General features: G+C 38.6%; 1 protein-coding gene across 1 annotated transcript in view; it reads right to left on the bottom strand.

The window, feature by feature from the left end:
• The window catches only part of LOC109039735 (Rho guanine nucleotide exchange factor 2), a 28,332-nt gene that overhangs the window by 5,604 nt on the left and 9,442 nt on the right, over positions 1-13,286 (bottom strand). Inside the window, exons 2-6 of the mRNA XM_072302915.1 lie at positions 6,289-6,366; positions 5,295-5,500; positions 4,168-4,394; positions 2,800-2,993; positions 818-1,052 (exon numbers count right to left, since the gene is read on the bottom strand). Coding sequence (XP_072159016.1) covers positions 818-1,052; positions 2,800-2,993; positions 4,168-4,394; positions 5,295-5,500; positions 6,289-6,366 — 940 coding nt within the window. The remainder of the gene's footprint in view (positions 1-817; positions 1,053-2,799; positions 2,994-4,167; positions 4,395-5,294; positions 5,501-6,288; positions 6,367-13,286) is intronic.

Below are 13,286 nucleotides of genomic sequence, written 5' to 3'. Positions count from 1 at the left end.
TCCAGATGTGACTCATGCCATCCCCAGCAAGCCAGCAGACGGAAAAAATAATTATAGACAAACGTGGCGACTAGCAAACCACTATTTTCCGCTCTTTTTTCTCTGTAGCGCAACTGTATCATACTTTAGACATATCTATTAGGCCATTTACGACACATCAGCCTACACAGAGTGGCAGGCAATCATCACTGAAGCAAGCCGTTTCTAAAATTTAGTGATCATAGATATTCTGCACCGATACCACTCTCATTTGTTCGAGTTCAGTTTGAAGCTCCATGCTATAAGCAACTATGCTCAGAAAAGTGACCATGCAAAATTTTACAGGAGAGTAAGACAGTTGCCTTCCTTGTAGCTCTTACACTATGCCCTAAAACCATTAGAATCCCACAGGTTCAACGATTGTTAGGCGATGGGCTCCCGGGATTTTTTTGCGGCTGGATGAGTCAGTAAAACACAGAATATTCAATCACCCGATGAAGAATCATTATATCAATTTTTGGCCCCCATTCTGCAATTAGTATCAATCCAGATAGGGCAGCACATTTGAACTTACCCTTCCATGTCATGGAAAACTTCATGGCTGCCCCATTTAGACGGGAGCGATACGCACATTGGGAGCTATAAAATTGCATGTTGTCTTGATCTTATGAGTAGCGGTAGAATTAAGAGGACAGCATGTAAACTCAGGAATGGTCAGTGACAAGTGCTGCACCATGCATAAGTTAATGAAATGGCGCAGAGCAGCCAAATAGTTCATTTTGAGGTCACTGCCCTCAGAGTAGTTACTAATAGATGAAGTACGACAGAAGTGGGATACCTTGAATTCTGCAACCATTGGATGGTCGGCTTTATCGAATGACGTTTTATCCAGTTTTCTCTGTATATCTGCTAACCGATGTTGATCCTCTGCTTCTCTGACAGCCTGATTAACATAATTTAAAATTTCTTTACTCCTTTCTAAAGCACGCAGGACCATCCGCATTTCTTCTTCACTTCGCTCCATTCTTGTGTATTTTGCTAGATTTTCAAATAGAAGGGGATATTTGGTTAACCTGCAACAATAATGGGACAAATTATTAGTGATGAATTCCAGAGGATATTTTTGTTAATACAAGTCAAAATGGTCAACAAGTCAGCCTTTAGAAAAATATTCTTATGCTAAAATTTTTACAGCACCTTCATCACTTAAGATTTAAAAATACAATTTACATTCTTAAGACTGATATTATTACGGTTTTTGCGAACCTTCAACTGGATAAGAAAATTATCTAGAATGTAAATTTGTTTTTGAGTAAAAAAAAAAGCTTCGGAAACTATCTTAAAACTTCCCTTCCATTGTCAAAGGTGAAGATAAAAAATTTGACTCGTTAACAGAGCTCTGAATTTTTTTTCTGCAGTAGAAAAGCATTAAAGAAACTGGTGAATTCGGTATCTTTGAAATTCCATACCATGATAACTTCAATCTGACATAATGGTGGTTTGTTTCATAGGTACCAAAACACACGTCAAATACTCCTCTTTGAAGTGGCATCAATATCTGAATTCTAATTTTTTTGCCGCACTGAATGAGATCCCTTTTTCCATAGACTATCGCAACTGCAGTTAAAAGAAGATTTGATTCTTTTGTGTCGTAGGATTGACTGATGGATAAAAAAAGCACACAGAGCAATTTTCCTCCAAACAGAGGTGCTCTGGAAAATTTTGTCCTATCTTCTGCCTCATCGTAAACCTCTCCTTCAAAAATTCCTCTTCAATTTTGTCTTAATCCATAACTAAGCTTAATATTCTCTTCCTTCCGGTGAACTTATTCTTGACCTCTCATGAGAGATTCCATTCTTGGAGATCACAAAAGTAAGTAGACTTACATAAAAAATTCTGAGATGTTTCTAATGTTACTACATAGTGAAAGGTCAGAACTTAAGTGACATGAATTAAATTTGCCTCTATATACTTTAAAGTTAAGCAAATAGTTAGACGAGGACTTTGGTTTCTATTCTAAAATTTGTTAGATAGAGTTACATTGTGATTTTGCTATCAAGCATTATAATTCAGGATATAACTAAAAACCTCACAACAGTGTGAAAAAGCTCATCCAAACATGATTTTTACCCCAAAAATTCTGTTGGTTGGTGCAATACTAGTTACGACTAGCCAGGCAGGAAACTGCAGACAAGATTTCAAGTCTAATAGGACTCATCATCAACGCAGCACAGCTTGTCCTGACGTTTTGCTTCTTCTCTCAGAGTAATTCATGAAAACCAAACCAAGCAATGGGCATACAGCTATTGCAGCTAGCAAACCTAATGCTGCTATCTTGTGAGCAATTAAACAGCTCAGCAAAAGCCCTGGAAAGGCATTGTTACTGCAAAAACATATTGCAGTTTAATGAACATATCACATGCAGAAATATGGTGATTTTGAAGTCATATTATACATCTCAGTGTACAATTCAAAACTTAACGATAGAGGCTGTAACTAGCATTGCACTGAAAAACATGTTTCATACAGGAAAAAATGTGCTTGGGATGAGGTTTTCTCTCTATTTTGAGGTATTCAGCTCTATGCTGAATTAAAATGCACGGTTGCAAAAACACCAGCTTTATTTAAAAACACATGCTTCAAACTGCCATCTGTTTGCAGTACTTTTTCTTTTCTTTTTTTTTTAAATTGACTAATTTTCGAATACTTAAAAAATGGAATAATATTCTATTTCCTTGCAGGAAGAGTTCAAATGACATTATGAGACTTTAAAGTGTAAAAGTGAAATTTTTTCCGTAAAAAAATCGCAACGATGCTAACCTTAACATTCCGGTTGGAATAATATCTTTAAGTTGTAATCTCCTACACATTGGATTGCCTTCAGCATCCGTTAAAAAACTATTTAATTTTGGATCTTTCCTTCTTCGCTCTTTCAAAGCTTCTAATGCTATTTGTTGCCTAGAACAGAAAACTGCTGCTGCTTTTTGAAAGTTTTCACCTTCCGCACCATCAAACTGAAATAGAAGAACAAATCAAAATTAGTTTCAGATAAATGACAAGAAACAAAAAAGTAGAATTTCCTGCCAAGTAATGTATCTGGTGAGCATGCGATTTCATTGACAGTCTATTAAAATCATAGGTTTGATCCTCTTGGTCAAAAGAACTCACCATAGTCTGTTTTAACATCAAGGGGACTGTATATAATGCTAAAAAATAAAATCAATAAAAGTAAAATCAATATAAATAAATATGATGAGTGCTAAACCTGGAGCCTACATATCTCGAGCTGTAACATTGCAGACTTTCTTGCATGCTTCGCTTTTAATTGTAAACTAGTTGATGCACTTCTAGAAAGGAACACTGCATGTTTTATTTCGATGAACATTTAATATTTTATCATAAAATCCATCACTAGGCCACAACCAAAAAATTAGGTGCATTGGTCACATAAGAGCTAAGATATTTGCAGTTGAACATGAGCATTACTTTCTAACGCTCTTATTCACAGCAGAAGAAATACACATCTTCTCTTTCAATTTTTTGGCGTTCTAGCCTGGCCCTCACACACAGAATGTTGCTTCAGCTGGTACAAAGATCATCGCCATTCCTTTCCCGTATTTGTTGATTCTCTTTCAACATCTCCATGAATCTTCAGATTTTACCAGTGCAAAAAGGAGCTCGTCTGCACACTTAAAAGGAAATTGCATCACATATTATTCTCAATCCTCTTCTAACCCACTTTTCCTCCTAATTTAGCCTCTCCGTTCCTTCTTTCATACTCTGCTCAATCACGAATACCAGGCTCCCTACCTGACTGAATCACCCAATTTCTGAATTGACCTGACGATGAAATTTATGAAAACCTATGATCATCCTTTACCATCAAAATATACTGAGAGCTAGAAAGCTTCCACTGGTTTGCGGGCTTCTTTCTATGTGTTCTCTTCTGTTAGAAAAATTTCTGGTGAAAATACAATGGATTCAGTTTGTATTCAGGTCTTAAGCGTGAAAGCTGGTTTCATGTATGTGAGTTGGCATTTTCCGTTGGAAAAAAAAGCAGAACTTTTGAGAAACTGCAACTGATATACACGGTAGCCATCAAACACTTGCGTTTGCATAAAATACATATACCATTCGTCTTTTTTGGCAGGGATTCTCATATTTACCTGAACAGATAAAAATACTTACCATATCTAAAAGGAGATCACCAATATCACCAACTACAGGGGTTTCCCGTCGTTTCGCCTTCATACAATTATTAAACCCGGAGTGATAGACTAACATTTCTTCTAAATTGGAAAACAAAAGCTGGATTTGGTCCTGAGGTAATACGGCAGCTTCCTTCATTGGTTGATAGAATATTTGGTCTAATACTTTCAAGCCACGAACATGTGACCTTTCTGTATGAAATAGTTCTGTGAACAAAGATTCAGTGCACGTTAGATCAAAGATATTATTTTCCTACTCCATGAGAAAAAAAGTAACGTGACAGGATGAAAAATGCTGTATCTATAAAGCCTTTTCTCTAATTATTTTAAAATTTACAAATATACCTTGGTTTTTCTCCTTCCAAGTTATAGGAAGATAAAAAACAAAACTGGATATCCTAGTGAAGAATATAGGTAACCAAAGGTAGAGAGCATCAATGTTTTTTTCTTGAGCTTTTAGCGTTTCTACTGCGAAAACAATACATCGTTCATAAAAATTCAACAATTGTTTTTACGACAGCTCTGCAGTACTATCATTAAACTATTATTTACCCTCACACTGAGTATTAATGGGTAAGTGCAAAAAATACATATTCAATTAATAAAAATCTCAGATTATTATTTATTTTATTTAAGGAAAATTAATAAAAATATTTACTCACAATTTTACACAGTATTTTTAAGAGTGAGTGCCACAAATTCACGGAAAATTCCAATTAAAAAAGTCGGTTGGTTCTACTTTAAAAAAATAAAACATTCATATTGCTTCCAAATTGCTTCATCCAAAAGTTCATTTCACAAGGGCATAGTTTTTAAGCCCACTCTGGCCTGGCACCCTAACATACCTTTCTGCCGGGACACTTTTATACCTTTGTAAAATGCTCAGTTTTTGCCGGACAAAACAAATTTCAGGCAATTTAAGATTCCTACTTACTATCCTTTAGCTAGGCTAAAAGCATATCTTAGGAATCTTGGTTGGCCCATTCCACTCAGCCTTGAGCCAGGCTGAAACTAGAATTTGTATTTACAATAGGCTACAAACTTTCTCGCCAAAGTTTTCTGAAACATTTTTTTTACTGAAAGGCAAAAATAGATGTGAATGATTACCATTAATAACTTCTTGTCTTTTTTTCTCTCGAGGTGAAAGGCTTCGAAGAACATCTTCAGGTACATTTTTGGTCCAGTCGGGAGGATCAGGCTCTGCTTCAGCATCGCTGTCCCACTGCGGTGCTGAAGTGCTATTATTTACAGAGTCACTCTTCACACCGCCACCGGTTACAGTTTCTAAAGAATTGCTAGGACTTTCCAAACTCCTGAAATTGCAAGGAAAACTGATTAGTGAGGTATTTTTACACATAATAGAACAATAATTACAACAAGAAGAATTTGAACAAAATCATGACTGATCCTACCTCTACCGCAAAAATTGAACAAAGGGTGAAATGATAGGTTTAATCTTTGGAATCCGTAAAATGATATTAATGTGGTATTGTAGAAGAGAGGTAAATATACAAATTTTGGCACTATTGACTTCACAATCTAAAAAAATGCACTGCACATTCTAAATTGGACTACATCTTGCAAATGGTAACTGAAATTTTTGGCTTATCCATAAAAACACGCATGTGCATGGGAAAACTAATGAAACAAACATTTTTCCTAAACTAAGCCAGAAATTGTAATTCATTATTTCAAAATGCATTCAAATTAATTGAAAAAAAAAATCTGAATAAAGAAAAATTTTTCTTGAAATTTTTTATAAACTATTAAAAGCTCATATTTAAACAAAAACTGAGGAGTTCCGAGAATTTTTTTTTTTGCTGTGTTTAATACTTCCTTCCTTAAATGGTGCGTGAAAGAAATTAGAACTGTAGAGGGGTCTTTTTCTACAATACTCTGGAAAGCAGTGTTTGGTACCAATAATAAAAACTTTAAGATCTGAGGCTTTAGTAATGAATAGGAAAGTTTCTTTTGCTTAATTTTGTTTTATTTATCTTTTATCTATGATATCTACACGAGATGTGAAACGTTCAAAAATTTAATCACTTGCAGTAAAACCAAGCCGTTATTTGTCTGAAGATCCGGAGAAAAATATATATACCTTGTAGAAAGACTGGAATTAGAGGAACTACCCGAATTTGTATGATATGTTAATCCGTGATGATCCACGTCAACATCACTGCAACAAAAAGAGAAAAAATAAAGATTAGACCCAAAAAAAGGAGACGAAAAGCGTAAGACAATGAGTTAAAATGATTGGATCATTACGAATCTTTTGAATTCAAACGTGTTGCATCGCAGAATTTTGAAGGCTCTGCAATCCTACACTATTAAAGTAAATAAAGAAATTATTGGAAATCGAGTTACACGTTTTTCAAGACCGAATTACCTAATCGTTCTCAGAATATTTTCCTACGGTAAATAAACTGCTCTGTTCAGTGCTTTCATTCATCCGGATTGAAACCTGCATCTTGAAAAATGTGTGTCAATCAAGAATGCATCACATAATTTTGATGACACAACTATTCTCCGAGACAAATTGGCTGAGAGAGTGTGAACAACTGAACATGAAATTTTGACATACAATTTCATCAAGATTTCACGAACCGCGACTCGGTTTTGACAGAAATAATGCCAATCTTTAAAAAGCTTGATCGAACTGCGCTAACAGACACTCCAACGCGAAATTCCTAAATCTCATTTTGTTCACCGAATATTCCATTCCAGTTGTCGCGCAAAAAGGCAATAAGTTTCAAACTTTGGTAAACGTCGTTTTATCAAAGAAGCAATAGCACGACGCCTTCAATGGTGTAAGACTGTTTCGCATTGAGGAAAAACGCCGCATGAGAATTCGAGCGTTGCCATATTTCCCTCAATAAAATATAAATGCAAATGGTTTTCCCTGAATTTTTCCAACACTTAGGTAGTATTTTTCAAATTAAATTCTACGGAGAAATGAAAAGAAAAAAGCATGATCGGTCGGAAAATTTCCACCATTTCGAGACAAATTTGGTAACGTCCAATTACTAATATGGTCGTTATTCTCATCTCGGCAGTTTCTGCCGTGCTAATGAAAAACGCCACATGAACCTCCAGGCGTTGCCGAATTTTCTTTGATAAAACAAGAATTTCCTTGTAACTTTTGAATATTTTTCTTTCAATTTTTCATAGAATTTTGTTCGTATTTTGTTCTAGTTCCTGAAAATTTCAAGGTAAAATATTCATGACTTCCATCAAAAACAAAAATTTTATAAGCAGGAAATTTGGCAACTCTTGACTGTTCATACGGCGTTCTTCCTTAGCACGGCAGTATTAGCCGTTGGCACACAATAATTGGCGCGTATGTAGGGTCCATTTTAATAAGGTCAACCCTGCAATTCTACACTCTGACCTCCTTCACCGCGAAAAACCAACCCCTAGGAAAGACCCGAGGTTCCTGAAGGAGTCCATTTCAAATTTCCGGTTTGCAAGGAAGAAAAGAACCGGGTCTCTCTAGGGGCGGGCGAGGTGCTAGGACGAGGATGCACGCGCTCAAACGAACGGACTTGAGAAGGCGGGCGGAACCTTGCGGGGGGGGGGGGGGCGGCAAGGCGCAAGGATACGACAAATTTAATAGGAATCGCTTGGGACACGAACTCCGTCAGGAGGACGCCAAAGATCCTTTTCCTTTTCCGACTCTTCGGCCTCGGTTGACAAATTTCAACAATTTTTCACTCGGTTCTCACGCGCCCGATCGCGAGCAACATGCATCGAGCATGAAATATACCACTCTGACGCTAATTAATTAAGAAATGTAGGGTGGCCAGTGCTAAAATTTAATTAGACAAAGTTCGAACTTACGTGAGTGTTAACTTCGTTTGATTAACTACATCACTGACCACCCTTCAATTCTACACTGATAAAAATGTGTGTGTTCTTGCGTTACTTTTGGTTAATATAGGAGGTGAAACACAAATCAACAGTTTTGTGTTAATTTTGGTACAGTTTGCGGTAAATTTAGCGCAGAAAACAATGGTGAGATGGGAACAAACATTCCTCGCTTGCAACCACTCGTTTAACACTAAATTTCTTCTAAAAAAGGTAGCTAGAATTTTCTCTTGAAATTGTAAACAAAAGGCTAGGGTTATTTTATGTTTCATTTCCCGTATTAACCAGGGCCGGATTTAGGGAATGGCCACATGGGCCGCGGCCCATGGCGGAAATTTTAGGGGGCGACAAATTTTGCAATTTTTTTAATGTAGGTATCAAAAAAAGAGAGAAAAAATCGGATTCAGAAAATAAATTACAAACGAGAAAAGGCGACAAAATCTCTCATTTCCTGAGAGTAAAAGTAAAGTAATTTCTAATTTTGTCGTATTTCGGTGAAACAAGAGACAATACCTTTAATTTGTCGAGTTAAGAGAGAAACCAAACACGCAATTTAACCTGGAACGGAGCGGCGCGGCGCGGCGGTCGGCATGAAACGCATAGCGCCTACAAGACTGCATGAATACTTCACGCATTGCGTCAAACACAGCGCGGTCAGCTGCAGCGGTCGGCGTGAAGCGCATAGCGCCTTCAAGACTGCATGAATACTTCACGCATTGCGTCAAATACAGTGCGTTCAGAAGCGGTCGGTGTGAAACGCACGGCGCCTATTTGACTGTAGGAAAGCTTCATGCATTGCGTCAAACACAGTGCGGTCAGTTTGTTCTTTCGTAACTTTTTCGTTCATTTCTTATAAGTGGAAGGCCTTGTTCACATAGAGAGAGGTTCACGGAACTTAACTTTCGCGCAAAGTTCCGACTTGTTTACATTGATAGACAAAGCGATAGACAAAGAAAACATAGGGAGTATGGGAGAAGATGATGGACTAACTGTAGGGTCTCTCGTGGGTTGCCGTTAGTTAGTCTATTATCTGCCCTCTTTGTCCATTGCAACCACCGGCTTCCACCATTGGATCTCTGCGTATCCCTTTTGTCTTCTTCGTCTAAAGCTTCGTCTATCAATTCCAATAATCAGCCCGCTGGGAACGTTCGCGGTACCGGGAATTCCTGTTCCCATTCTCCGCACACTGGAAAAAAACACATTGGATCTAGAGTCCAGACTCTTGAAAACATTGACAAGAAAAAATACTCTTGATTCAATCGGATTTTTGCTGGAATCAAAACGAAATCCGCTTCAATTAAGAGGTTTGGTTCTTGATTTAAACTATAGATTCTGATTGAATCAAGAGTACTTTTTCTTGTCGATGTTTTTAAGAGTCTGGACTCTAGATCCAATGTGTTTTTTTTCCAGTGCAATCAACTTTCTTCAGAAACTTTGATACTATGAAGAAAAAAGTTTTAAAAAAAGAGACTTATTTGGCGGAAATTTGGCAATGGTCTCGGGGCTGAGGTCGTAATGTGAGTGCGAGTTAATGTTTACACTGGCCACCCCGTCCGCTCCCTCCCCCGGCGACTCGACACGGCTGCCGCGACCCGAGCCAAAGCTCCAAAGCTCCGGAGCTCCCCGAGGAAAAGCGGGGACTTGGCCGGCAGACGTGGCAAAGTCGTCGGAGCCTTTACTTTCCGTTCTTGAGAAGAGGGACGAGATATTAGCTTAGCTCCGCGCTCGGGTCGCGCATTTCATAAATAATACAATTATTTGGGTTAACACGGAAATTTCCAGCCTGGGCTGGGCTCATTAATCCCGAACAAACAGCCGTCGCCGAGTCACCGCCACGATCTAAGAACCTTTGTCCCGGAGACGGACAGGACGCCCTTTTCTCAAGACGCGACCGTCGAGAATCTTCATACAGGGTCATCCAAAAGACCAACACCACCCCTGTAACCCTTACAGTTCTTGAGCCCTCTCAAGGTGGTCCTTTTAAAAATTCCAGGAGTGCCAAGAGTCGTTGCCTTTGACCTAGAAGCGCTCACAAAATTTCAAGTCTCCAACTCACTCGTTAAAAATTTACAGGGGTGGTGTCTGGTGCTAGTGGCGCGGGACTTTTGGATCACCCTGTAGAGAAAGTACGGATACTGGGTACTAGGGAGACCACAAGAAGCACTCACAAAATTTCAAGTCTGCAAATCGACTTGTTCAAAATTTGCAGGGATGGTGTCTGGTGCTGATCGTGCGGGACTTCTGGATCACCCTGTAGAGACAGTACGGATACTGTGTACTATGGAGACCCTTGGGATCCAGGAAAATGGTGGTGATTTTGGATGGGAGGGGATTGTTGTCTACCACCTGCTGCACTTGTTGCAGACCTTGCATGTTAAAGTCTACCTTGTACAGCTACTTTCAAAACTCGTTGATTCTCAGAGGAAAGAATGAAACATCATTGCAAGATTAAACAATTGGCCCAAACTGTTCAACTTCGTGCAAGATACTGTGTAATTTTCAGTGTAATAATTTTCGTGCAAGATTTTGCTGAATTTGGCGTACGATCAGAAAAAAATACGTGAAATTTTCAATTGCAAAAGCCCACAAACTTTCTGGTAAAAATACAATTTGTAAAAGAAGTTGGAACTAAAAATGTGTTCACGTTCTCTTGTCTGGGCAACTACGGACCGAGTAAACACGCCTGACTAACACTAAGTCTCAAAAGTCGTCTGTAGAACTCTCCTCTGTGCACTGGTATTAAATATTTAATTTTGCGTTTTTGTAGACTGAGATCTATTTTACTCATGGATAGTCACATTTTTATATTCGAACGTTTCCCAATGATTTATTAAGAGACTGACACGTATATTGTTTCACAATAATGCACTTTATGTTTAAAAGTTGAAATACGTTTATCCAGAGTGCAAAAAGCTGATGATCCATCAATATGGTTGCCCTGAAGGGAGTCAGATAGTGTCACGGATGGACTGATTGAGAGAGACTTAAACGGAAAACTTCAAGTGCTACAATGATGCAAAGCTACGCCTCAACACCTGCGTTACAATTTCACAACGCGTCGACCGCAGAGTTCAACCAATAAGGTGTTAATTCATTCGATTACGTCGAGGATGCCGTCAACCGTTCTTTAGACGAGTTCGCGCAAACACGGAAAAAATGTCAGTACCATTCGACTGATTCTTCTGTTTTCATACATATCTTTAGGTATCTTTCAGCATAAGTCATAAATACCCTTTAGGTATTCATATCTAGTTTATCGTACATTTATTTCATATCTTTCGGTGTCTTCAACCATTGCTACGAGTATTTATTTTTTTTTGAACAGATCAATTGACGGGCTTGGAGGACAAGGCACATAAGTGCAATTTTTGCTATTTCGAGAACTGCGTGTTTGAAGTTTCGAAATTACATGGATGCTTATGACGGAGAGGAAGTTCAAACTGCACTGGAAAAAAAACACATCGGATCTAGATTCCAGACTCTTGAAAACATTAACAAGAAAAAGTACTCTTGATTCAATCGGATTTTTGCTTGAATCAAAACGAAATTCGCTTAAATTAGGAGGCTTGGTTCTTAATTTAAGCTAGATTCTGATTGAATCAAGAGTACTTTTTCTTGCCGATGATGAAGAGTCTGGACTCTAGATCCATTGTGTTTTTTTTCCAGTGTGACTTTTTGATGCTTAAAAATTGGACTCTGGGAGCGAATTTTTCACAGAATGCGCGTTACGACTAGTTTTACTTGAAATCAGTGACATCTCATTTTTTTTTCAAAAACTGCACTTGTGCGCCTTGTCCTCCAAACCCCTCAATTTACATCCATCGCCTGAGCATCACATGAGTGTAAGACAAGGAGCCCTTACAAAAATTTTCAAGATTTCCAGCTGAGGCAACACGAGGGTCAAAGCGACGACCCTTCAGGAGGAGTCGAGGGTAGCGGGCCGAAGCGAAAGTGCAACTCGAGTAAATGAGACTGTCGAGGTTGGGCGGGGGAGAGGCCGAAGACAGGGACATGACATTTCGTCGCTTCGATGTCGTAAGGGCGGAACCGAACCTCGGGATGAACCCCACCGTCCGTATGATTCCGTGTTCTCGAAGGCTCACGTGAAAATGGAGATACGAAGGACGATCTGCCGCGGGGAAGCGATGACCTTGACTCCGCAGCACTTGACCTGGTTCCTGGACTTCCGTACAATCCTCCACCCCCACCCCATCCTTCATTTCCATCCGCGGTGGCATGATTTTCATGACGAGTAATGATCAGTAGTAAAACAGACCTTTACGAGGATTCGATTTGAATGCCTATCATCGATGGATGTTGCCACAACTTGCTTTCCATACAAAATGGAACCTCAATTAGATTTCATTTTTCATTGAAGACCCTGCTGCCAACACTACCGTCAACAGGAAAAACGACGTAACTCCAATCAAGATTTTGCATTTTTCTTCAACGCATACGATTTTATTAAAAGAAAACCTGATCATTGTGATGCTTCATTTTGTAAATTTGAGATCTCAATGGTATGTCACAGTTATTTTAGAATTAAGAAGAATAAGAGGTCGTTGATTTTCCGGGGATAGAAAATTTTGTCGGTAAAATGCTGACAAAATCTAGAATGGAGTTGCGGCGCTTTTTTTGGGGACGGCAGAACAATACTAAGCATACGTAAATATATGACGAAATAAGGGAATTAAAAGTTGGGTTTGAGGTTTACGTGCCTATTTATAACTTTTTCCCCCTATTTTGCTGAAAAATCCAATTCGACAAATTCGACCAAATACATAATATGACCACTTTGTCATAAATGTAAATTGCGTAAAAATACGAAATTTTTCGAATGACAAGTAATTCGCAGAATTTCAATTGTAACATTCGTTCGACTTCTCAGAGATAGAGGAGCTTCAAGGACTTGAAAATTGGAAAAACAAAATTCAAATACGTGTAAGCAATTCTCAAGCGTCACGAACTCTGTTAACTAGAGGTAGCATACAAAAGCAATTTGAGAAAAAGTAAGAACTATTCCGCAAATAAATGTCGCCTCGTTTTGAGTTTTCCGAGTTGAAGTTCGACGTAGATGAGGGATGGAACGGGACACGAGGCGACAACAGAGACCGTCAGTTGACGAAATTATAAAAGGGCTGTGAAAACTCGGCAATTTAAATGGTAATAGCGCAACTGCTTGGGCCCTGAGACATTTGGATTCGACGACAATACTGTCAAGCCAGGGAAAAA

This window comes from Bemisia tabaci, chromosome 7 (genome assembly GCF_918797505.1).
Source record: "Bemisia tabaci chromosome 7, PGI_BMITA_v3".
In the NCBI taxonomy this organism is placed as follows: domain Eukaryota; kingdom Metazoa; phylum Arthropoda; class Insecta; order Hemiptera; family Aleyrodidae; genus Bemisia; species Bemisia tabaci.
The sequence above is the reverse complement of the archived record's forward strand: the minus strand, read 5'-3'. Positions and strand labels throughout refer to the sequence as shown.